Source organism: Dermacentor andersoni, chromosome 1, assembly GCF_023375885.2.
Source record: "Dermacentor andersoni chromosome 1, qqDerAnde1_hic_scaffold, whole genome shotgun sequence".
In the NCBI taxonomy this organism is placed as follows: Eukaryota; Metazoa; Arthropoda; class Arachnida; order Ixodida; family Ixodidae; genus Dermacentor; species Dermacentor andersoni.
The window spans coordinates 176,034,379-176,059,194 of NC_092814.1; the positions used below are offsets into that span (position 1 = coordinate 176,034,379).

At 46.4% G+C, this 24,816-nt stretch overlaps 1 protein-coding gene and 1 pseudogene across 2 annotated transcripts; both read left to right on the forward strand.

Moving 5' to 3' along the window:
* Window positions 1-192: 192 nt before the first annotated feature.
* Window positions 193-23,298, forward strand: LOC126547195 (small ribosomal subunit protein uS11). Of its 2 annotated transcripts, none has more exons than XM_055062804.2 (5): window positions 193-286; window positions 609-761; window positions 4,215-4,376; window positions 20,216-20,292; window positions 23,197-23,298. In XM_055062804.2, the coding sequence occupies exons 2-5, from the start codon at window positions 613-615 to the stop codon at window positions 23,262-23,264; spliced, it is 456 nt and encodes a 151-aa protein (XP_054918779.1). In that variant the 5' UTR covers window positions 193-286; window positions 609-612; the 3' UTR covers window positions 23,265-23,298. The 2 variants fall into 2 exon arrangements, with proteins under 2 accessions (XP_054918779.1, XP_050051047.1); XM_050195090.2 differs by having other exon boundaries at window positions 277-384.
* LOC140218470 (uncharacterized) lies at window positions 4,395-12,849 on the forward strand (annotated as a pseudogene).
* Window positions 23,299-24,816: the final 1,518 nt, after the last annotated feature.

The window sequence follows — 24,816 nt, forward strand, 5'->3', positions numbered from 1 at the left end:
TATTCAATGTCCGTTTCCGCCAGTTTCAGCCAACTATATACGCAACATCTCATAAACTCTCTGCAGTCAACGCACAAATTTAACCATATTTATAATAAAATTATATTAAAATTACATGTCAACTAAAGATGCATCAAGTTATGCGATAAAATTTTGTTTTATATTTCCGTTGACAAACTGAAGTAAAATTTTACCGTTTGTGCTGCCATCTGTTCTTACTGCTTTCATTACCAGAAGGAGCTGCGCTCGTAAAAAGTCTTTTCGATCCTCGCCATTACAGCAGCAGGTAAGCCGTTGCTGTTCACTGCCAATCCGTAAGAATCGAAGTTTGTCTGTCCATTAGTTGGGTTTTAATTGCTGCTTCCGATAATTCAGAATCTTAAGGTATTTATCGTTTGTCGATTTTGTGGCCGATGCGCGATTTGCTCCTAACAAGTACCTACCTATTAATCGGCACTTCGTGTTGCTGTTGCTTTTGTGTCCATTTGAAGTTGTCTACAGATCGCTTTATCTATAATTTGCTTAATCATTTGGAGTCTGGAAGAGTCTCTGTTGCGGCTTTTCACTAAGCAGTACGATGTTTTTTTGTTCGTTTTTTTTTTTTGTAGCACTATGGCTCCACGCAAAGGGAAGCAGAAGGAAGAACAGCCAATCGTCTCTCTGGGACCGCAAGCCATCGGCAATGAAAATGTTTTTGGCGTGGCGCATATATACGCCAGCTTCAACGACACCTTCGTTCATGTTACCGATCTCTCCGGCAGGTGAGTGACCGAGCACGCCCTGTACACGTTATTTGCACTGCCAAGGACGATATTTGCACTGCCAAGAGCCCGGCACCGCATGGGTAGGTTTTCTACCCGACCTTCATATGGTCGCCGGGTGTCATGACGGTGCTACAGTAGCAAATGGAAAGCTCGTCTGCTCCGTTGTGCTAGAGATGAAGCCTGTGGGGTCCTCGATGCTTTCCGACACACTGACAGTAAGGTTCGCGTAACCACGTGCGCATCAATTAGTGTAGCTCGCGTGCAGGTTGCACTTCATTTGTCGTCCGCAAGCGTGATCGTAGTAATGTGAGAATGCGTTGCATGAGCTAAGAGGTATGCAATTTAGTTGGGCAGAATCAAGAAACGATCTGTGGCAATTCCAGCAAGCCCTACATTTTGTGTGTGCCTGACAAAGGTTCATGCATGCGCATGCTGCCTCTTCATTGCCTTCCTAGTGTGCACTTACCATGTTTCTAACCAAGACGCATTTGGGTTTTGACATTAGCAGTGTGTGGCAGACACTGGGGGCATGGCGGTACTTGCATTAATGCTGAAACGGGGAAGGTGAAAACATTGCAATTCTCAGTGCAAAATTATCAACCACACAAGTCTGACCTTCTAGCTGTGGCTTGCATAATCTTGCACTGCAAATTCAAATTGAGATTGCTTATAAGTGTAAATTGTTCCGCATGTCACTTTAAGGTTCCACATTTTCGTTGAATAGATGTCTCCCATTTTAAAAGCAAACTTTTCCATGGGAGATATATTCCTTTGATTGGATGTTTTGTGGTGGTTTCATATATTGCTTGCTACCATTATTTTTGAAGCATTATGTTATGTATCACTGCATGCAGTGTGAGCTGCAACATGCCTGAGAAAAAAGTGGAAAGGGTCTTGGGATTCTAGCACTATACACAAATCCATGTGCTTTTGGTTGACTGCATTGTTTGGACGTTGTATTCGTGTATCATGAAGCAATAATGCTGTGACTTACTATAGCGAAGCATGGGAGGCTATACGCATGAGTGCGGTAGTGTATTATCGCTTCATACAGGAACACTGCATCCAAAGAAAGTATGCTTCTAAAAGCACAGGGATTAATATGGATTGCTAGAACTGCAACACCCTTTCAATATTTTCTTGGAACACATCGCACTTTAGCGCCACCAGCTCAATCTGCACAGTGCTCTGGTCATGGCTCGGGCAGATCAGATTAACATGACTGGACAACAGAACAATGTCAATAATTTTGTGTGCGCCTAAGTTTGTGTTCAGACAATATTGGTCACAGTCGCATCAAAGTATCAGCTTTGCCCCAAGGTACAATCCCATCTGCTGCAGTGGGCTCAATATGAAGACTTCCTCGTTGGATTGCTAATATTTCTTATTTTAACTTAAGTTCACTCTCTTTCAAAAGTGTACATGCTGTAATGCCTGCGACTTCCTGGCTGACTACAGGCTTCTTTGAGGTAGTTCCTAAAGTATGTCATGGGATTCAACCAATCTGGGGGATGAAATAAACTCTTGTACTCTCTATTCAGTGGGCAAGTGTCGCAGCACCATGGGAACTGCACCATACAGTCGATCGACATATGTGGTGAAGACCTGAAGTAGCCCATATATTTTTGACAGACTACGCATACTTTGGTAGCATTGTGTGTGCACTCAGGGCTGCTATTTGTAGCTATGCCTTCTGCTCAATTCTATGCCAGTCTTGTCCACTATTCACGCCCCACTAATGTCATTAATGAACATGGGCAGAGCGTCGCTCTGACCACTTGCAAAGTGCGAATAGGCCTTGTCTACAAAATAGCACCCAATGTTGCATTGTATGCTTTATAGTTTTAAAAATTTTTCAGGCCGAACCATTCGATCAGCCAGCGAAGCTGCTTCTGCCGCCTGGATGCAGCCTAGAATGACTTATACCTGTGTTGCACGGGCACATTTGGAAGGCCTTCGAAATGCCACAACTCTATCAACTCAAAGGAGTTGTTGCGCTGCTACACGGCACTTTCGAAAGGCCGTTGAGTGGTTCACGCGTTTCTCGTAAAATTGTGTGGCGCTGCGGATCTTTACTTTCGTTTTCATGTCGCGAAAAGTTAAGCATCATTAAAACCACTTAAAAGTATAATTTCTTTTGTTTATACGTTTAAAAAAATGTTTATACATTGCCATACATATATGTTTAGTTTTTAAGTTGTTGAGTAGCAAAACTGCGGCAACGTTAGCACCGCTGCATGTCGTTGTCGAGAGTATGTGCAGTTTGCAATATCAAGTGGCAAAAATACTTTATTGAATAAATAATAAAACTCGTATATAGTATTTCTAGAGCATTTTGGTTTGATTTGTTCTTTCTAACCGATCGTACGAGCACACTGTGAACGAGAGGGCATGTTCGCACTGTTTCTGCTTCCGTTGCTCAAAGGCCATCGAGATTTCGATAGATTTGTAAGGTGCCCCGTTGACTCGATAGACTATTGACTCGGCAGCCTTCGAAACTGCCCGTGTAGCAGCTCGAACTTGACCTTTGAGTCAATTGACTATCTGTTGGAAGGCCTTCCAAATGCCCGTGCGACACGGGTATTAGCTTGTGCGCAGTGCCGACGATTACTCTCGCTGACATTCTTCGGAGGCAGTCACTGGCCGCATTCTCCGCTTTCACACGAGCACATTGTCGTTGGTTGTGTGGCCTTCCCATTTTTGTCGGAGTTGCAACTGTTCCAATGGTCTTCCTCTGCAATGCACAATCCAGTTCTTGCACACCGCTGTGTTCTCCCCTACACAACTGCCACGCTGTTGTATTGAGGGCAGATGGCGACCACAAGAATTTAGCAGCAGTGAAATAAAAATGCAATGGTGGATTCGCGTAGTGCGTGACGAAATTCTTTTTTTTTTTTTCTTTTTTTTTTTTTTTTTTTGACAACTTGCTTGGAAGTAACATACTTACTAAACTATATATGGTGCAATAAAGATTGCCACACGAAAGGGATGTGGAACCAACAGAGTGCAAAAGAGCAAGAGTAGTATTCTAAGGCAATTTTATATCAAGTGAGAGGACGGCAAAATTTAAGTAAAAATCCATAGTAGCACCTAGGACAAATTATTTTGAAATTTTCTGCAATATATGATATTATAGGCACTATTGCACTCTCTAATTGTCTATCTCTCCGACAAAAAAATATTATTGCGATATGACAAGTATAACCAGAAATTGCTCCAGAACTGACACCATCAGAAATGAGAAAATAGATATCACAACATGTTTATAGTCATTGTGGCAAAAGCCAAATCAACGAAGAATGATAAAGGAGTCCAATGAAGCAAAAATAGATACTGTACACAAACCTGGAGCAAAGGAACACGAAAAGATAATAGGGATAATAGTGTCTGAGCTAAATGCATCACTAACATTAGAGGCAGGTCTTATCAATGTCCCGTTTCTGGCTGCAGAGAAACCATTGCACGAGTGACTGGTGGCATGAAGGTGAAAGCAGATCGTGATGAGGCATCCCCCTATGCTGCCATGTTGGCCGCTCAGGATGTGGCCGAGAAGTGCAAGCAAGTGGGCATCACTGCTCTGCACATCAAGCTGCGTGCCACAGGGGGAACCAGGTATCCTGTTTGCTCAGAGTTAATTTTAGGGACTAATGTCATGTAATACATTGTATGCGCCTGTTTGTATGCAAGCACTAACTTTTACTGTTGTATGCCACTGTCGGTGAAAATAATACAGTCAAACCTCGATATATCGAACACGGATATATCGAATTATTGCGTATATCGAACAATTTCTATATCACATGGAAAATGGCATGCATTTTTAATTCTTTATTTCGAACGGGGCCGGATGTAAAATGGGTATATCGAACTCCGCCGCCCCAGACCAAGTGCGCTCTGTTGACATGAGGCGAGCTTTCCCACAACACTCTCGAAGATAGCGGCGGCGCGACCGGCGTTCCAGACTGCTGCGTACGACAGCTGCCCACATCGGTTGCGCCGAGGGCGCCATTTGAACGTAGCGGCGTACACACGCGGCGGCTTGGAGCCAGCACGACCGCCTCTATCACGCGCGCACGGCGAGGCTTGCCCCCGCCGTGCGCGCGTGATCGAGGCGGCCGTGGAGCCAGTTGGAGCGCTTTGTCGGTGCTGAGCCACACATCATGTGCATTGCGGACTTCGTTGGCGGTGACGACAGCAGCGGAACAGTGGCGGAGTTAACAGACGTGGAGATCGCGGCAGAAGTGACTGCTGAGCGGCCAAACGAAGACACTGCCGAGGCTGATCCAGCAAGTGCTGATGTTGCCCCGCTCCCGACTGCAACTGAGGCTGTAGCTGCTTTGGCCGTTGTACGCCGCTACTGCGGCGCAATAGAAGGCACTGGACTGTCTCTTGTGGACCGTTTGGACTATGTAGAGGATGCCGTGGTCAAGCACGCGGTTGCCAATATGAAGCAGGCTACGCTGCTTCAGTACTTTCAGCGAACTAAATAAATACTTTGTTTGAAGCTTCATGTGAGTATCTATTGCGCCACGATTGGTTCATTGATTGATTTGCGCTAGATTTTGACGCGTTTTCTACGTGATTTTATATATCAAATTCTGGCTATATCGAACTATTTTGCGATCACCGCGCTGTTCGATATATCGAGGTTCGACTGTAAATATTGCACTGTATTAGAGCTTGCTTCCTTCATCTTAAGGCAGCAGGTGTCAGACTAGTGCAACATAAACGTTGTCTTTTGGGCAATAACGACAGTTCACCTATTGACTCTCGTTGCCTGGAAGCCTACATTTAAACAAGTGCATCGTTGCTGGATGTGTTTGTAAAACCTTTAAAAAAGTGTAGACATGGCATTTGTTACTGCTGTATTTGAATCTAGGCAGATTTTTTTTTTCAACTAATCGTGTACGAAACTCTAGGGTTGGCTTAGATGCGAGGATTTAAAAAAAAACGCAACAGTTTTTAACTGGAAATGATAAAAAATCGCCATCCAAGCACTCCGTGCAGATGGTTAACCACAGAAGCTGAAACGTGTGTTCCCAGTGTTTATCACTGGGTTAATCCCGGCGGTTCATTAAACGGCTTGGTAGCCTGCCGGATCCTTGGTACCCAGTTGCTGCTTGTGTGCTCAGCTGCCTGCTGCTCTGGAGTATGTATGATGCGTGGCCTACTCATTTTGGAGCCGGAGAAACTGCTGCGTGTCACTACTGGCGCAGCCAGTCATGCGCCTCTCTGTTTCTCTTTCCCCCCCCCCCCTTTTTTTTTTTCTTTGCACACACCAATTGGGTTGCTCCGGAGGAGTTTTAGTCTGCCCCCGCCTCAGTAGTCTGCCCCAGTAGCTGCTGCGTTTGGCGTGGCCGCGCGGCCCCTATATTGAAATCGATCTGCGCTTGAGACAGCAACGCATGTAGGCACACCGTGCTGCGTTTTTGTCGCTTAGTTTGCGTTGAACTTGAGGCCGCACAGAGGTCAATTGTGCGTGCGGGATGCCAATTGTTAATCTAGTTAGTAAGCGAACGTTTAAAAGTTTATACGGCCGATAAAACTACAATACGTACTTTTCATATAGCTGTACTAATTTGCTATCCAATCGATGCTTCGCCTTTCGGGCGAAACTGACTTTTATTTGTCGTAACTTTAGTGCCTTGGAAGTACATATTTGTTTTTCAATATGAGAGAAAGTTCTATTTCTGTATGAAAGAATGAGGTGCGTGGTACTGTAAAGGGCTTTCTATTAAGTTGCGGAAAACTGGTGCGCGTTAGAATCGAGTAAATATGGTTCCTAGAATGTAGGCCGAACAAAGAAAGCGACAGTGTTCACACAATGAAAACGACATTTATTGAATGTGAACATGGCGAGCTCGTTTTAAGTCACTTTTTCCTTATAGCTGTCGTCTCCCATTGGCCACTTCAGCTTGAACGTTTGATGATGCCTCTGCGGCTAGTGCAACTTTTACAGCGAAGCTCTATGCCTCTACCGTCCAAGGAAATTTTCGTGTCGTAAGCAAAACATTTCCCATACGTGGGCTGCTCCCGGGGAAGTGCAATACCGGTCTGACCCGCAGTGCAGGTGAAGCAGGTGTTAAGAAAATGGCAATGAAAACTTTTTTTTATTATTTATGGGAATAAATTGGTGAAATTTTGCATGCAGGTGTGACTTGTTATGCTGATATCATAACTGAAATTAGTTTTGTACTACCTATTATAGTTTTTGAGTTACAATTGACAGCCTCTAATGGTCATCCCCAAATTATTTACACATAGGTTCACAAAGATTTTCACATTCACATGTTCACAAAGGTCCATTCTGTGCAATAAAGCTATTGGTTTATTTTTCCTATGCATATTGTCTTACCAACGACTTTTGCAAAAAAACTCATAAATTTTCTTATGAGGTGCAGGTAAAAATATACAGCTTTATTGCACTCATCAATGTTTCAGCATCTAAGTGTAAGAGACAATGATTTTGTCTTCAATTGTTGTCAAATGGCACTGGGATGACTGAAAGCAACTGCACCAAAAATGAAAGCTGAGAAAACTGAGCTCCAAATTTCATTTGTTGCAAACATTTAAATCTTTACTTTGAGCACCGAAAACTCGCCTGGGATGTAGTCCTTTGCCTGTGAGGACATTTTCTTTACATTGTGATGTAGTTCACTTTCCTGTAGCAGTTTTGTGCACCTTAGTTGCCTTTTTGATCATAATGCACGGGTAAATGACAGCGCATTCAAAACGTCCGCTCTTGTCTGGTTGCGCAACCTCTTATTAGTGAGAATTGGAGCTGGAATCCGCAGTTGAATATTTGACGCGAAAACTTCTGCTTCGCCGATATCGCGTTGCCGTCACGACCACACTCAGTCGTGCCTTCATCATCGCCCACGGACGCGCTGTCACCATTGCGTCGGGCGTGCCATCGGCCCTGCACGTGGGTGCGCTTTCCCGGCCACCTATGTGCGCCGGTCATGCCTCGTCAACAAGCTCGGCGACATCCGCTTCGACGAGTTTTCTCCCTCTTTTCCGTGCCTTTCGTGGTCGTCCGAACGCGTAGGCCGTTCGGAACTTCATTCCTTTGGGGCCCATCACAGAAAAAGTGTGTAAGCTGCCACGATCATCAATCACGTTGATCGGGAACGCGCAGCTCGCTGCTGCGCAAATGCGCGCGAGAGAGGTTCGTCAGCAATTCAAATCTACAACAGCCAATAGGAGCGTGCCCTGTGCCCCACGTGACTACTGCGCCCAATCGCAATGCCGCGTTTGCCTTTTTTCGCTTGCGTTGGCTGGTTTATTTTTTGGTTGACAAATGCGTCACTCTGGCTATCTTTAGCTCCGATCTCTCTTTACAATGATACCAAGATGGCGGTGCTGCGTCAACGGATAGCCGGGCGGTCTGCGGTGCGACGGGGCCTTCCGAAGCCAGATTTTTTCGCAATTTCTGATGACAGCACTCTAGAAAAGTGCTGTCTTCCCGATTTCTACCGCGTATTTTGTCATAATATTTCACTACGTGGTAAATAAAGGTCCTTGAATCGTGAAAATAAATACATCAGAAAATCAAAAATTTTGACAATTTGACCACTTTCGTTGCAGCTACTATGTGGGCCAATCCCGAAAATAGTGCAATGCCAGGCCGACCCACGAGGTGAAGCAGGCATTAAGCACATCTCATACATGGGCCGATCGCGAAGATGGGGCGATGCCGGGCCGACCCACGGTGGAGGTGCAGTTTGCCATAAAGGGGCCCACATACGCAGCTTTGCTGGTCATCCTCCTTTACTGAGTGGAAGGGCACTGAAATTTTTTGTTTGAAAGCGGCAGCATGGTGGTATCTCCTGTTTGGTGCTACGATAACGCCACACCAATATGACACGGGTCAAAATGGTGATGTTGCTCGTCTACATAAAGAAACAAAATAGGAGAGGCCCTGATGCGATGTTTTTGAAGCTGGTAAGGCAGCCATGTTGGTATGCCATCTCCTTTCGCGCCTCAAATCAGCTCACCGGAAGTGTGTGCTGCCGGCATGTTGTTGGAACGAAGCCTACAAAACTTCTGTAACAGTTTTAGTGGAGCAGAAGCGCACCGTGATTACTTGAGTGTCTCTGTTGCTGGCTGACACTCACTCATGGACCTTAAACACAACTTTCACGCTTACACACCTTGCACGCTTGCAAACAGAATGTGCTGCGAGAAAGACGGGGGCCAAAAAAAATCTTACTTTTCAGAGGCCGAGAGCAGCGTGAAAGCTTCAGGAGTACGGTTGCTATCATAATGTTGACATTTGGGGTATCAGTCCCAGTGCTCCTTTGCGAAAAACATCACCCGACTTCCACCACACTTTCTTCAACACGTCCATGCTGGCCGAGGCCTCTCCTACACTTTCCTTCCTTCCTTCCATGCACATGTACGTCAGTTGGCTACTGGCGAAGCTAGTAGTAGCTGCAAGTGTGGTATATGATTATTTGAAAAAAATTGATTGGCCTAGATTTGGTATATGATTATTTGAAAAAAATTTATTCGCCTAGATTCGAATAAGTACAATAGTTGCAGTGTGTTTTTCATGAACCCCAATGTGCATTCCATATTATGACAAACATATTGTTGACAATCTGAAATATGAAATAAAAGCCAGCAGTTTACCATCACAGAAGGGGGATTTATTTGCACTTAAATAGAGTTGCAGTACAGCGTTTTATGCCTTACGTAAGTTAAACACAAGCACTTTGCAGGAAGCTGTGTGTGCATCCATTGGAAAGGTTGTGCAGTGGAACCTAGATTATACGTCCCCCGGCCATGCGGCAAACTGCATTTTACGAAGAATTGATTTGGTCCCGGGAATACCCCCACAGTAACAATGTATTAAGAACCTTGATTATATGCCGCAATTTTATGCAGACCCGGGCTCGTACGATGCCTCTGGTACCGTCTCAGAAAAGGGGGGGGAAAAAAACTAAGTAGGTGCAGGCTGGCATGTGAGCACAATGCAGCCAGCTAATAATGGGTTTCATTCGCATTGCATTCGAATAACAGCAAAATTCGCAATTTTAAAACAAATATGCTAAGTTCCGCAGTTTCTGGCATTACGTTGGCAACCTGTAGCTTTAAGGAGAGACGCGGGTCGAAAAACGGTGATTTTCATCAAAAAAGTCAGTTTTATGTTTTTGACTGTTTCAGCAAGAATGATCCCTCCTCTTTCACGTATAAAAATATCAGAGCTGTAAATGATTGGGAAATTATAAATAAACTCGGTGAAAGCACCCGAGGTGGCGAGAAATGGTGTAAATCTGGCCCATTTTCCAGCGCGTGATGCGTCAAGTCGCGGCGTCGCAAGCTATTAGGCTTGTGCAAGGCAGTAGGCCTACGCTTTTTCTCTCTGAGGTCGGCTTTGTCGCGTCACAGTCTCCCCTGGAAGTAATAACAAAAACAACAGTTCACCGCCAAAACCGAGCGCTTTCGCTGTATTTCTAAATCACGTGGTGCCATTCCGGCCACGCCGTTGGCTGCTAGCGCGCGCCGCGGCCACAGCTTGTCTGCTCTTCCTGCGACGCGCAGCTCTCTCGACGTGTTCCCAGGATTTCAAGCATTTTTCTGCTTCTTGTTTCAATGGATCCTGTGAAGAAACGCGATTTTCGAGCTCGGAAGTATCGTTCGAGGCACAAGTTCAAGGGAACTCGCCACAAAGTCAAGCGGCGTGCAACGGAGACGTCCGCAGCAACTAAGCCTAACCTCGGTGACGGCGACGCTTTCGACGGTTCAGAGCCGGCCGGCCGCTCAAGATTCGTAGACAGCGTAGACGAATTTGTCAGCGCATCAGAGAAAAAGTTGAGGATCTTCGAGAATCAAGGTGGGAGCGGCGAGGAGACGGCAAGCACCTTTATCTGTGAGATCGGCGTCGTGAACACACTGGTGAGCGCCCCGGCATGTCCGGCGTGCGGACGGCGCGACCTTTTTATTCGTGAGTCGGCCAAAACACGGAAAGGACTCGCGTTGTTTTTGGAGTTGTGTTGTGACAATGCAGCGTGTAGCACGTCCATTATCTTGTCAACATATTCGTCGCGGCGTGCATCTTTGGCAGACGACGCTAACGGTGGAGCGCGCCCTTCGGCCAGCCCAAGAGAGAGTTTTGCCATGAATGTCAAGGCAGTGGTTGCGGCGTGCGCAATTGGAGTTGGACACAATCAACTCGTCCGCTTTTGTGCAATTCTTGATTTGCCAAAACCGATGCACCATAAATCGTTCATTGCCATAACGAAGAAAGTGCACCTCGCTGCTACAAAAGCAGTGGCTGATAACTTGGAGTTGGCTCGGAATGCAACAGCACAGGAAGTGGGATCTGCGAATCTAGCTGTTATGTTTGATGGTACTTGGCAGAAAAGAGGCCTCAAGAGCCATAATGGTATAGGCACAGCCATTTCTGTGGAAACGGGACTTTGCCTAGACTTTGAAGTTCTTTCTAACTATTGCCAGAGTTGCAGTACACGCAAGCCATTTGAAAGCGGAGAGGAGGAAGAAATATGGCAAGCTTTTCATATGCCAGTGTGCGAAAAAAATGCAGATTGCTCAGCACATGCCATGGAGACTAATGCTGCTTTGAGGATATGGAAGAGGACTGAGTCCTACAGTACTCCACTGTGGTTTACAACCTTCCTCAGCGATGGCGACAGCAAGGCTTACACAGGTGTGTCAGTGGCAAAAGTGTATGGAAGTGTGCCCATCACAAAAGAAGACTGCACCAACCATGTAGCCAAGCGGCTTGGGACTGCCTTGCGAAAACTGAAAATGCCACTAGGGCAGAAGCTTACAGATGCATGCAGTCATTCAAAAGCTACAGAGCTACTTTCAAGTAGCCATCACTGCCAACAGAGGAAGTGTGCGTGGAATGTATTGTGCAATTTGGGAATCATTCTTCCATTCATGCTCAACGGATACCGCCAAGAGCCACAAGTTTTGTCCAGAAGAAGACTCCTGGTGCAAATTCAAGCGGGCAGAAGCGTTGGGTCAGGCAGCCCCAGCACACACCCCTATTCTCACAAAGAGCCAAGGTGAGACAAGGCTGACAGAAGAACAGCTACTCACTCGCTTTGTCAAGGGAAAAACTCAGAATGGAGCCGAATCATTGAACAGCAAAATTTGGCTGTTGTGCCCCAAGACAAGGTTTGCCTCGCGCACAAGGGGGGACGCAGCTTTCGAAAGTGAAAAAAATCGGGTTTTGGGAAACCCGCATATATAGGTAGAACATGTCCTAAGCTGTCTTTCCTGTAAATATCAGCGCCTAATGAATTGTAAAAGTCCTTCAAATTAAATATAACATGCCGCAGCAGCCTTTGAACAACGCGCGAGCGCTATTTCTCAGCCGCTCAAGCAAGTACCGCCATCTTGGTCTTGTTTGTGAATCCTTGCGCATTTTTTCCCAGCGGTAGCGGCAACATGGTATAGGCGTGGCTTGATTGGGATGCTCGCGAGACTTTTCAAATTTCCTGCGGCTCGACAGCGCAGCTGCGATTGGACATAGCTTGCGCATGGGACATTGTATGGCTGCTATTGGCTGCTTCACGTGGTCACCTCCGGCTGCTGCAAGGCTTGTCGTCTGCTCCAGCTCCCACGTTGCAGGCGTCTTTGTGTTCGCTGTTTGCCTTTCGCCATTTTTGCAATCATTCATCGCTCTTTGTCGTCGAGCTCTGGCATTACGAACAGTCGCTGTGTCTTCTGCTTGAACAGTCGCGGGCTGCCAGGCACAGGACCAACACTGATCCCCAATACCGAGGCGGGTTTTCTCTGTCTTGCACATAGTCTGTAGCCATGGGTTGCACGTTTCAAAAGAAACGCAAGACAGAGCTCGTGACCGGAAAGTGAAAGCGGCGACCTCGTACTGCACGGAAGTCACTGGAAGTGATCGCCGATGAGCCGGACTCGTCAAATGGCAGTATGCGGGCACCGACATCGGGTGTTGTCAGTGTGCCGTGCGGTGCCCCACCAAGTCGGCCACCAAGTACAGTGCAGTCCACTTATAACGATATCGAGAAAGACGAAAAATATGATCGTTATAACCGATGATCGCTATATCTGGACTGCAGTCATAAAAAAAAATAAACCCGTTTGCGCTCTTTACCTTTGCAGCTCAGAACTCGAATTCGCTACTTGCTCTAAAGAATAGATGATGTATACAGTAGGCCGTGAAAAACAAACTTTATTTCTAGCGCCAATGACCGTGTGAAGGATTAGGCGCGCCGAAATAGTCCGAAATCTGCACTTGCTTTTGCGGCAGCTTCAGCTTCACAACCGCGGTGTGCATGGATTCCAGCTGCTGCGCGAACACTGGCGGCAATCTTTTAGCATGCATAAAATCAATTAAGGAGTCGATCGACGACAGTGCACTTTGCGTGGACATCGTGGTCGGGGTCAAGGAGCCACTGTCGATCTCTTTGTCACTGTCGCTGATGCCGTCGCCACCGTCGCACAACTTTGCGTCTGTCGAGACAGCACATCTTCGGCGATCGCCTCGTCGGTGACCTCATCGCAGAACGAGGCAGCACTGTCTGCAGTCAAAAACTCCTCCTTCGACACACCACCTGTGTCACCAGTAGGAACGAGCTCCCAGAGCTCGGTTATGTCAGCGACTTCCACCGGGTGGGTCTCAGCGGGTTGGGGAAGTTCGTCCTTACGCACAAAGCCCGCCTTCTTGAAGCAATTGGTGATGAACCACTGGTAAAGCACCTTTTCAACATCGGCGTACAAAGGGTCTCTAACCCCTTTTCCGCTGATCGGAATGGCCGCTGATAGCTCCTGCCTTCACAATCGCGGTGCTCCCGGAGGTTTTCAAGATGGTTGATATCGTTAACTGGACGAGCTCATACTTCTTCACGAGGGCGCTCACCTTGAAGCCGCATCGAGAGTCCTGCAAAATATCCATCTTCGTGTCAAGCGACACAGCCACGACACAGCTTTGCGCTTTGTCGGCGCCATCTTCGAACCGGGTTGATCCGTTGGTTGCACGCTGCTTCGGCGGCGTCAGCCTGCTATCGCGAGAGAGACGCGGGACGGGCGCCACCGCGCCGCTTTGCTTGTCGCTTCCTTTTTTCTTTCTCTCTCTTTCGGAGCGACTGTGGCCGACGCGCATGAAGCAGCTAGCGCCATCTTGTGGCGCGCTGCGCCAACGTTGGCTGCGCCTACTCGTGCGCGGGCGGGGCGAGACGCGCTGCGCGCTAATGGCGGCAGATACGAACTTACGGAGGTAAACATCGCCTCGCCTCGACATCGTTCGTTTCAGGGAACTAAGCAACGCAAACGTTACGATTATTTGGCACGGAAAACGCCGTCCAGACTGCAAAATTTTGATCGTTATATCCGATATGCGGTGAATAACCTATCGTTATAAATGGTTTTTTTCCCCATAGACCTAATGCATAAAATGACACTCTCATGTCGACCCATCGTTATAACCGATATATCGTTATATGTGGTATCGTTATAAGTGGACTGCACTGTAGTGACAGCGATCTCGCCCTGGATCCTGGGTTGCAAGTCAACGAGACAATGTTTTTCAAACAGTGCGGCTTGGCAGAGTCACCAACATCTACTGGCTTGAATTTTCCGTGCCCGTGGAGTTGCAGCAGAAGAGAACCGATATGCGGAGATGCGATTTCTTTCCGCCCTTGCGCCTGTCACCTTTGAAGTTCATTGTTTTATCAGGCAACAACTGATAAAGGAATGCCGTTTCATCGCCATTGAAAACGTCATCTGGAGAGAAACATTCTATGATCTCTTGAAAGCGCTCGTTCCGCCAGGCAACCACACTCTCGGCATCTGCTGCCTTTTCTTCGCCACAAGCAACCTGCCATGCAATGCCATTCCTTTGCCAGAAGCGGTAAAGCCATCCGGCACTTGCATTGAAACTGGAGATGTCCAAGGCGGTCGTGAACTGTAGCACCTTCTCTTGAATAATCGGGCCTGACAAGGGCACATCATTTTGTCTGGCATCCTTAAGGGGGGACATGGGTTGTGGAGATTATTTCCTGCATCTTATGGCCAAATCTGATGAAAATAAACAAGCTTAGTTAGTTTTTTGTGCTGATTTCAAATATGCAATAATCTTTCTTGTAGGTCTATTAGTTCAGGAGATTGACAGTGCTGCCACTCTATTGTTTCCGGAGACAATGGAAAAAAAAACTCAGCAGAAAGTGATTATTGCATGGCTAGATACTATAATGTGCAATAACTGCAATGCTGCAAAATGTTTTCAAATGAGATTCTAATTAGCCATTCTGCAGGTGATCAAAATTATTTCCTTGACCTAAAGCTACCACATCAAAAGAAAATTAATAAAATGGAAATATACATGTGCACAAATTTGAAATTCTGCTCTCAGCACTTTGTAATATGCAGATTATGCTTTCTGCTAAAGAAAGAATTAGTGCTCTAGCTGTTCTACATCATGAGATATCACTCCGGCAGTCTAGTGAAGTGACCCAAAAACATGTTTTGAGAAAAGCGAAACAACGTGCAAAACCCTATTTTATTTACAAATTTACAGCTGGAACAGCTCAGTAGGCACCAGGCATGTAGTCCTGCTGACTCCCAGCCCCTGTGTGCTGCTTTTTGAGGGACTGGCGCAAATCTTCTGATGCTTTGCGCTTCTTGGCTGATGCTGCCATTCGACACCTGTCTTTCTCGGCCATGCGGCCGCGACTTTGCTCGCTTGGATTTAGACATAGTTCTTTCATAATGTCCTTTGAGGCCCTTGCATTGCCTGCATTGAACTTTAATACTGCCTCTGCCACAGCAGCCTCCACCATGAATAAAGAAGCGTGCCTGTCTTTTGGCGCCAGCGCCCAGATCATCGAATGCAGGCTTTCACTGTTATTTTGCGTTTTACCACGCTGGCAACGTTGCAGCAGTTTCTTGTCTGAAAGACTCTCATATATGGGACGTAAAGCCTGTCAAACATGAGGAGGAAGCTTTCGAGGATGTTTTGGAACCGGCTCACCCTTGGCCGCTGCAGCATTTTGCTTGCACCAGGAGTTTGGGCCTGATGGACAAAGAGTGGGATTAGCCGCATCATCGTTTGATGTGATGATGTGTGGCCATCACTGCATTTTGAGTGGCATCTACGTCTCCTTTGTGGGTCTTCAGAGCCCATCCATAGTATGAGGTTAACTTGGAGATCAAGTCTGCTGTCAAGCGGCCCTTTCCACCAAGACTCTCATGTCCAGGGCCTCTGTGTTTTGCCACCAAGTTGCGCAAAGCCGTCCCCATGCGCTTTTGCACATGATTCACGCAGTCCTCTTTTTCAATCGGGATATACCCATACACTTCATCATCTTGTAAAGAGAGATAACTGCGGCTGTCCCCGTCACAAAGCACCGTTGTATACCGCAGATTGTGCAGCTCCAATGATCGCCTGAAAAGGATGAGGGCAGCTTCCACCTCCATCTCCCCAGCTTCCTTATTAGTGTTCTTCTGACACTTGTGGCCATTCTTCCAGGCTACATAGGAAGGGTCACTCTCCTTAGGCCCCGACTCGCCCCAGCACAGAAATTGCTCAATACCACAAAGTCAAGCACAAGTCCGCTGAACTCGATCACAGTGCCGATGCTGATATGGGACGTATGACCGCGGGTCATCCATGTCCGTCGTACGACACCGCGATGTTCCCAGTATGACCTACGCTCAGTTCGGCGTAAAGTTCGCGAACCAACCGCGCGCAGTCGCTCGTCAGATTACGCGCCGCGCGATCGGCCGCTGGCGTCAACTTTGTCTTCACGTAGCTCTGCCACGTTTTCGTGTGAAGCGCCCGACGGCTGATCGGCTGATGCCTATCAACGAGAAAATGTCCTTGAACGTAGTCTGTTGGTCCCCCGTTGCCTACATGGCACGCGTAGCCAAAACGTTCACAGCAAAGGGTTTCATTCGTTCAGCACTGTGAACGCGCGGCGAGCTCCACACCAACGCAATCTCTCCACAGTTCGCGCACATAAAACGCAGCTTCACAGCGAGTCCGTATTCCCGCTCATCTCGGACGATTTCTAAAGCACCATTGCAGATGTTGCAGTTTGCAAACGTTAATAAAGTGTTCGCGGCACTCAAATCCACAATTGTAAACGTAGTCCCATCAGGCGGGCGAAGTGCATCGTCGGTACTGTCACCCACGAACTCGCGTTTCCTCCTCCTCCAGCTCGGAGGGTTGCCGGTAGATCGTATCTTGCCGTACGCGAGCGCTGGTCGAAGGGTCCATGGCAGACGGACTTGTCGCAGTATCCGCAGCAGCGGATGCGGTCGTTAGGCCTGTCGTTGCTGCATCGACGATTTCGGCATCGGACGCTGAGGTTGTGGCGTCCTGGGCGTTTTGCAGTGTTGAGCAGCGTTTTTTTTTTTTTAAGTTTTCGATGAGCGTCCGTCGCACTTTTTTCGCACCAAACTTGTGCCGCATTCGAAATTTGCGCTCCGATCCAGACATCGCGTTGACACTGGGGCAAGATGGCACACCTCAATGCGCGGCTCCAAGCGCAGAGCAGATGATGGCCATGCAGTTCCGCCAATCGGGAGGCAAGCTCAAGTTACCTGCACTGAGTGACGAATACGATGGCGTTCTAGTACCTTTTTTTGCCACGCGTTTTCTAAGTGGCCAATGGCCGAATGGGGCCCGTTCTGGCGGGAATTTGAAAGGAAAAGTCGCCTCTTTCAGATGAGACCAAGATGTCTGCGCTAGCACACGTGGAAGAGCAGGCGCGCGTTTCGGAAAATTTGCCGTTTCAGCGCAAGTTCCGCCTGAAATTCAGCTAGTACATCTCGTATAAGGCGTCACTGCGGCTAAAATACTGATGTTATCGTATGAAATTAACAATGTAGATGCAATAATAGCTGTACACTCCAAAAATGCAATAAAAAAATATCGAGTTCACGATTTTTGGTCGCCACAACCCGTGTCCCCCCTTAAACCACGTGAGGACGGCATCGTCAACGTTCTTTTAATTGCAAAGTTGCAAACTTTTTTTGAGGGAGCCAGCTGTGACTTGAAGCAATTTTGTGATCTTTTCCCGATCCTTGAGCACCGTTGCCATTGTTGACGGGGGACTATCACGCTCCCTGCGCAGGTCGACTTGCTTTCTTCCAGCATTCAGGTGCGTCAAAATGTCCACTTTTTTTTTTTTTTTTTTTTTTTTTAAGGCAAAAACTGGCGTTGCTTCTTTTTAACGCGGGTGCCAGGAGAACTCATTGTCAGCAAAGCGAACGCACAACACAATCACAGCACCGATAACTTTGCAGCTCCTGCCGATCGCTATCAACGGGGTGATGCTAGGCCTACGACGTAGTGGAAGAGTCCGAACATGACGATACACAACATTCACGCTAATGCCAATGCTGCGGGGGCTGTACGTACCCGTTGAAACGGGTTCCTCAGTGCATGGCTGCTGCTGTGGGTGATGAGGATAGGTGTAAGCCTCGGGGATTAGGTGCCGAAACATCAATGGAACTTTGTAATAACAAAGCATCTTGGTGATTACGGGATTAAATTACGTACATTATTCTGAAATTCGCAGTACTAAAAGTTTTTTTTTTTACCTTGAAAATCTAGGCATTTTGGCGGGGATTTAAAAGAATTCGTAAATCTGAAAAGTTCGTTCATAGTAACGAGGTTTTATTGTAATACTATGCAAAAATTCTTCCGTTGCCATCTTGTGATGATGCTGGCTCCGATGGTAGGCCGTATTTTGCACCATGAATGTGGTTTCTTATATTCTACAGTGAACCTCATTAAACCGAAGTTGGCCGCAGCTCGGGAAAAGTATGTACTAATCAGTAGTACTGCTTAACCAAAATAGTATAAGATCACCCACTTACCTGTCAAAAAGGGAACTCTGTGAGAGTGTGATGAAAGGGCAAAAATGTGCAGTATTTATTCTCTTCGTGTGACAAGTTGTTTTCGCTTGATTCTGCGGCGGCGTAGCGTCGACAACAGCGGTCTCCAACTTACTGAAGCTGCGAGCCAGCTTTTCAGCCAGCCCCGTCTTTTCAGCAAATACTCGCATGGCAGATTCCTCGTTGGCATTGCATATTCTCCATGCATGTGCACAGTAGTGCCGCAGGAGTCGCGGGGCTCCTTTTTTATTGTGGGTTGCTGTTCTTGTCGCAACGATCGCATTCGTGGAGCTCACGCAACGCGTAGCTTCCGTCACTGTCGGGCCTGAATCACCCATGCTGTCGCTTTCTGTGTCATCCTCATCACTGTCGTTAAGTGACGCTTTGGCAACAACAGAGGCAACAGTGGCGAAAAGTCGAACCTCGTAGCCGACATCTTATCGCGGTTGTAGCAGTGCTGCTGAGCAACTTCACATTCCAAATGCCACACACCGTAGTCAGCGGTAGATCCCTGTCGCGTGCCAGTGCAGACTTCTTCGTGTGACGTTTCATAACATGAACAATGTCCAATTTTTCTTCTATGCTGAGCACCTGGCGTTTTTGTCTGAGCTTCGGCGTGATAAGAGTCCTAGCTTGCACGACGCCACAATGCTCTCTGGCATGGCGCTGAAATGTTGATGTGGCTTCATGCGCAAATGCACGGGTGCTTGGAGGCCGTTCTGATCTCTGAGGCTTGTTTTGCCGGGCCGCCTGATGGGGACGGCACACCGCCGTGATTGCACGACGAAAAGTGGAAACACGTGTGGACCGATATGTACGCAATAAGCTGGTACGGTTTATGCAGATACAAGACGCATTAGTTCAATGGCCACTGAGTCGGGGATTTGACTTTACTACTTCCAAAATGAAACTACTGTTTAAGCGGGTACGGTTTAACGAGGTTTTACTGTAACACGCAGGCACTTTTCTGGACTTATTTCTTGAGTACATATGGTTGTAACTTATTGTGAGCTTTTTGCTTTGAAATCTGCAAAAGGCATGGCGAAAATCTGTTTTTAGCTGTAAGCTATAAATACTGTCAAATGCATTTCCCCCTCCCCTACCTAGTGCCACCATGACAGACGCTGAAAGCATTGTAGTCATGATTGTTGTTACATAACAGGCAGGCACATACGTGCTGACCAGTCAACTTTGAATTCTGCATGGGCCAATTGCCACATTGAAATAACATTTTGGCCTGTAGAAATGTATGCGCGCCAGCTAGGACCTTTGGTCAGGATCAAATTCATCACTCTCAAATTGATAAGTCTACAGTAAACTCATTTTCTAGTTTGCTGGCATCACTAATTCATCATAGTAGCTCCTCTCCATGGGCAGTCTATTTTTAACGTGTGTTTACATTACATTAGACAGCAGAAAGTTCTTTAGAAAGCTTACTGAGCGTATGAGTAACATTACAGAAATAACTTTTGTTGTACATTTTCTTGCGTTAATAATGGTGGCTCAATATTTGAAAAGCAAGCTTGTAAGGAATTGAGAACGACATAGAAGTACTTCTGCAGTGGAAATGTCCAAAACAGAATTCTGTCATCCTTGTTTAGGACCAAAACTCCAGGGCCTGGAGCACAGTCTGCACTGAGAGCCCTGGCGCGTTCAGACATGAAGATTGGGCGTATTGGTGAGTAAATACTTAATTGACAATCTTGTCAACTCTCTGGAAGAAGTAAAGGTGAAAATAGCAGCAGCAAAATTACAAAGTGGAATCTGATTTGACAGTTGACATGGCAAGAAATGTAGCTCAGCTCTGGATGTGGTGGTTATGCATCCATTTTATAACCAGAAAATAACCTTTCTTTCTTTCTTGCTGAATAATTGCAACCATCAACACACACAAAAACCACCTCTGAAGCAGTGTCTGTGTCGTTATCGTAGCATTTTTATTAATATTACTGTTACTCTAAATTTGCAGGCCCACTATATCCTCTTGATGTGTCAATTAATTTTGCCCACTGAATTTCATTTCACCACATTTCTGCAGGTCAAATCAGTTTTGTCGTGTTTACAATATGTGAACTCAGCGCGACAACTATACTGAAACATCAGATATTAGAACAGCTATTTCATATCTAGCATACTTGTAAAGCACCTATCCAGCAGGGTGTCTACCAACCGGGAAAACCGGGAATTCTCAGGGAATTTCAAGTGTCTGGGAAAACTCAGGAAATTTGTGCTTCTATCAGGGAAAATTAGCTGTAATTTTATTGAAAGGGAACGAAAGTCGTGTTAACGCTGGCTCCAGTAACAGAGGAATCGCAACGAATCGTCATTGACGCCGTGTCATCGGCACGAGGTATTTCCAGAGCAGTTAACGCCCGATTTTTCGGACATGCCCGATAATTCGCATGGCTTCGCGGCACCACCACGTACTCCATATAGTCAATGCATATTGCCCTGACTGCAGTTCTGAAATGGCATTAATCAAAGCCACCACCACCGCTTCGAAGCAGATCTGCCACCGTGGCAGCGTTAGGCCTAGCTGCTTCTACGTTCGCTATTAAGCTTCTTGCCATGTGTTGCCGTGTTTTTGATTGAAAGAATTTGCCGCTATCAGCAATGGCACCAACTCCGCCTTTGTAATCCTCGTGATTAGCTTCGAAGCTCGCAAAGCACTGCGCGTTGTGTAATGGCAGTCTCCGAAAGTTAGCTTCGCTTCAGTACAGCAGTGTTACGCGGTGAAGCATAACAAGCGTAGGAAGGGGCAATTGTCACGGGACACAGTATGTGTTCCTTAACTATACACGCGTGCACCCCCGTCTCCCGTCACAGTATGAACACCGATATGCCTAATACGTGTGCTGGCAGGCCTTAAGAGCTTTTTAGGACGTGCCTGTGGCAATTTTAGCCCTTAAAAAGGCGTTCATTTCTTTCGGACTGCCCGATTTTTTTAATGTTTTTGTGGCCCCTAGGGAGTCCAGAAAATCGGACGTTGACTGTACAGCTGGCCAAGAGGATGCTTCAAATGATCCATGTGATGAAAGCGTGGTAGGAGGATGAGAACAGAAAGGACCGACGCACTGAGGAATTAAATTAACGGGAACGGAAGCGTGCCGCCGCCTTTTTGAAGGAGCTTGAGCTAAAAAAATCTAAGTGTTGATAGACGCCGAGATGCAGATGTCCCTCATCCAAACCAAAATAAACCGTTTTAAGCAGTGAAACCCAACACTGAGATGTTGTGTACGGGCTGAGAGTATGTCAGGACAGTTGAGGTTGACTTCCCAGCTGCTGAGAGAGAACCTTAGTTGTGACAAAGTTCAGGCCTCATACAGATGAGCTTGCTATCAGTTGATAGAAATAGCTCATATTAAAAAAATATTGACTTATGTATGCATCTCCTTTTCATGAAAATGTTCGACTCAATTTGGAATGTGTTTTACCATTTCTTTCGCTGTGCATTTTACTAACACCTTCCTTCTGTTTTCTTTTTAAATAAAATAGATATTACTCCTTACTATTCAAACTGGATTAAGACATTTTTTGTTTCAACATGCTTACTGGAGAGTGACAGCATCGGGCAAGATGGTATCAGCCTGTCTTGACATAAAACAAAGTTCTGGCTCATTCAGGGAATTTTGCAAAGGTGCTCAGGGAAAACCTGGAAAACTCTGGGAATTTGGAAATGTCAACTTGGTAGACACCTTGGTCCAGCCACTTGAAATTGACTTCACTGTTTTTAAAGCAGTGTGGATGGAGGATTAATTCCTGTGATATTGTTTTGTCCGCAACAAAGCTAGAATTGCAGTAAAGTAATGGCAGTTATTGAATTAGACACTGCAGCCACTTCATCTGAAACTAGATATTTTGAATTGTTTAAATGGTGCAGCAAAAAAAAAGCGTCCTTAAAGGGTCAATAAAGGCAAATATTAGTTCAATGTGGCTGTTAAAATATCATTCCATAAACCTCGCAGCGCTTGTTGTGTGCCAAGAAAAGGCTTTGTTTAAGAGAAAATCGCATCTAAAGGGTCTCCACATATTTAGCACATCAAACCGTAATGTTGCATACTCAATCGTTGCCCGTTACTGCGGTTGGTGAGTAAATCTGTACCCGACGGACAGCGCTATGTTTTGCACAAAACGCAAGCAAGTTGCCCTGGAGAAACTGAGCCAGGACAGTGCTGGATTCACTGCTGCAGCTGCTGTTGGTCAAGTGGCATAGACAGTTAGGGCATCCTGCGACTCATGGACATGGCATTCTCTGCTACTTGCAGTTTATGCGAGTTTCTCGACCCAGCAAAACCAGCACACCTCGACATGAAAGCACAGCAATCTATCACTTTAACTTAATTTAATAGTATTAGCCTTTAGTGTCCTTTTAAGATTCCCATGGAAAATTTTATTTCAAGTCTGTTGAACTTCCACATGCACATGAACAAACCGCAGTGTAACGCATGCTGCCGAAAACTGTCGAGTAGAGGTTCCTGTGTATTGGTGCAGATGTGTGTGGTTGCACTGACGAAGATACTATGCAGGAGTAGATTTCTTTAGGTAAAAAGAGCCTTCGCTGAACTTTTGTGCTCTCTTGCAGAGGACGTGACACCCATTCCATCTGATGGCACTCGCAGGAAAGGTGGCCGCAGAGGAAGGCGTCTGTAAACTGTGGCGCAATAAAGATTTTTTCCAGCTCCTGGGCAATGTGCTTGTGTTCACAAAGTTAGTGCACATGGGCACAATTCTTGTGAGTCTTGGGGTGTTCATTTAGTGGACTTGAATGTATATAGCCAAGCAGCCTTGGAGGATTACACGGTGGTACTTGTACACAAGAGGTTTAGACGTTGAGTTTTGCTACTTTGTCTATAATCATTTTACTAAGTGAAACCACAATATAATGAATGCGAATACAACAAAGCCTCAGTGTTGGTGAATTAATGGAGCACTGCTCTTAGGCACCTGTTCCTGTGTCGGCGTCTTTGTAACGGAGCAAGTGAGCATAGTGGGTGATGAAAGACGGCAATAGCGAAGAGAGCATGAGGAGGGTACGGCAAAAGCGCAAGAAGCATAGTGCCGCACAAGACTGGCTTTGCAATGAAGATGGCGCCAGAGTAGTGTTCATCGTCTGTTCACTGGTGGCATATATCGAAACAGCGCTGCACAAGCAGAGGTCTGTCTGCGGTGGCTGCTGTGAATCGCACCCATGCGCTGCCTCTTGTGATCTCGGTTAGCGAGGCAGTCTCGCCACACTTCACTCCGTTTGCAACGTGCTGCACGAGACGTCCGTGCCAGCCAATTTATCACTAAAGGAAACTTTTATAACTGCTCAAATTTTGTATTAAGGAGTGTTGTAATCGTCGAACTTTTTTTGTGCGCAGTTGACAAATACATCCTGGTAGCAAGTGCCAAATACAGTAGCCGTACACCAAGCTTAAGTTCGTCGTCGGTTGCAATATACCTTGATTTATTTACAAACCTCGACTTAACGAAATTTGCGATGTCGCGCACTATTTTCATTTCCCCATCTTGAAAACCGTGTTTTTTTGCTGTGATTTGGCGAAGTTTTTGGCCATTTCAAGCTTGTATTGCTGCTATATCTAGCAAATAACTAATACACTGTAAATATACCTGGTAGCGAAGCTTCCATAGGAGCCCATACGTTAAAAACGTGGCGGTCCATCGGCGGTTCATGGGGCTTAGCGCCATCTGTATGTGGTGGGAACACTTCCGGCGGAAAAAAAAATGTGACGCCATATCCGTTAAAAGCAGAAGTGACGTCATGTTTTCGAAGGCGCGAAATTTGTTTTGTTGTCCTGCCTTTGGAGCTATATATATTCAAATGTCCCACCATTCGACTTGATGGGCGTTTCGAGCTTTCAGCGTGGAAAGCGATGCAGGAAAAGGCCAGCCGTACGGTTGTCGAAATCGCATCCTTGCCCAGAACATACTTTCTTTGGAGGCCGACGAAAGCTTTAGGTGTAGAGTGCTGATCCTATTGTAGGATGGCAAGCCCGTCGGCCAGCGCAGTCGCGCGAAAACAAGTACACAATTATTTGGCGGTCGTAACTCACTACTTTTGACTGAACAGATTAAGAAGCGATGAAGCTACCCGCGTCACCAAATTCAGACAAACTTCGACACGCAAGAAAGCACAATCTGTGAGGGGGGCGTATTTCAACAGGTGAACTTTACGAGTGCGCCTATCTCCCCATTTCAA

Coding starts and splice junctions, on each gene's coding strand:
- LOC126547195 (XM_055062804.2), top strand. CDS start 613: ATGGCTCCACGCAAAGGGAAGCAGAAGGAAGAACAGCCAATCGTCTCT. Junction 762..4,214: donor GTTACCGATCTCTCCGGCAG/GTGAGTGACCGA, acceptor TTCTGGCTGCAG/AGAAACCATTGCACGAGTGA. Junction 4,377..20,215: donor CGTGCCACAGGGGGAACCAG/GTATCCTGTTTG, acceptor ATCCTTGTTTAG/GACCAAAACTCCAGGGCCTG.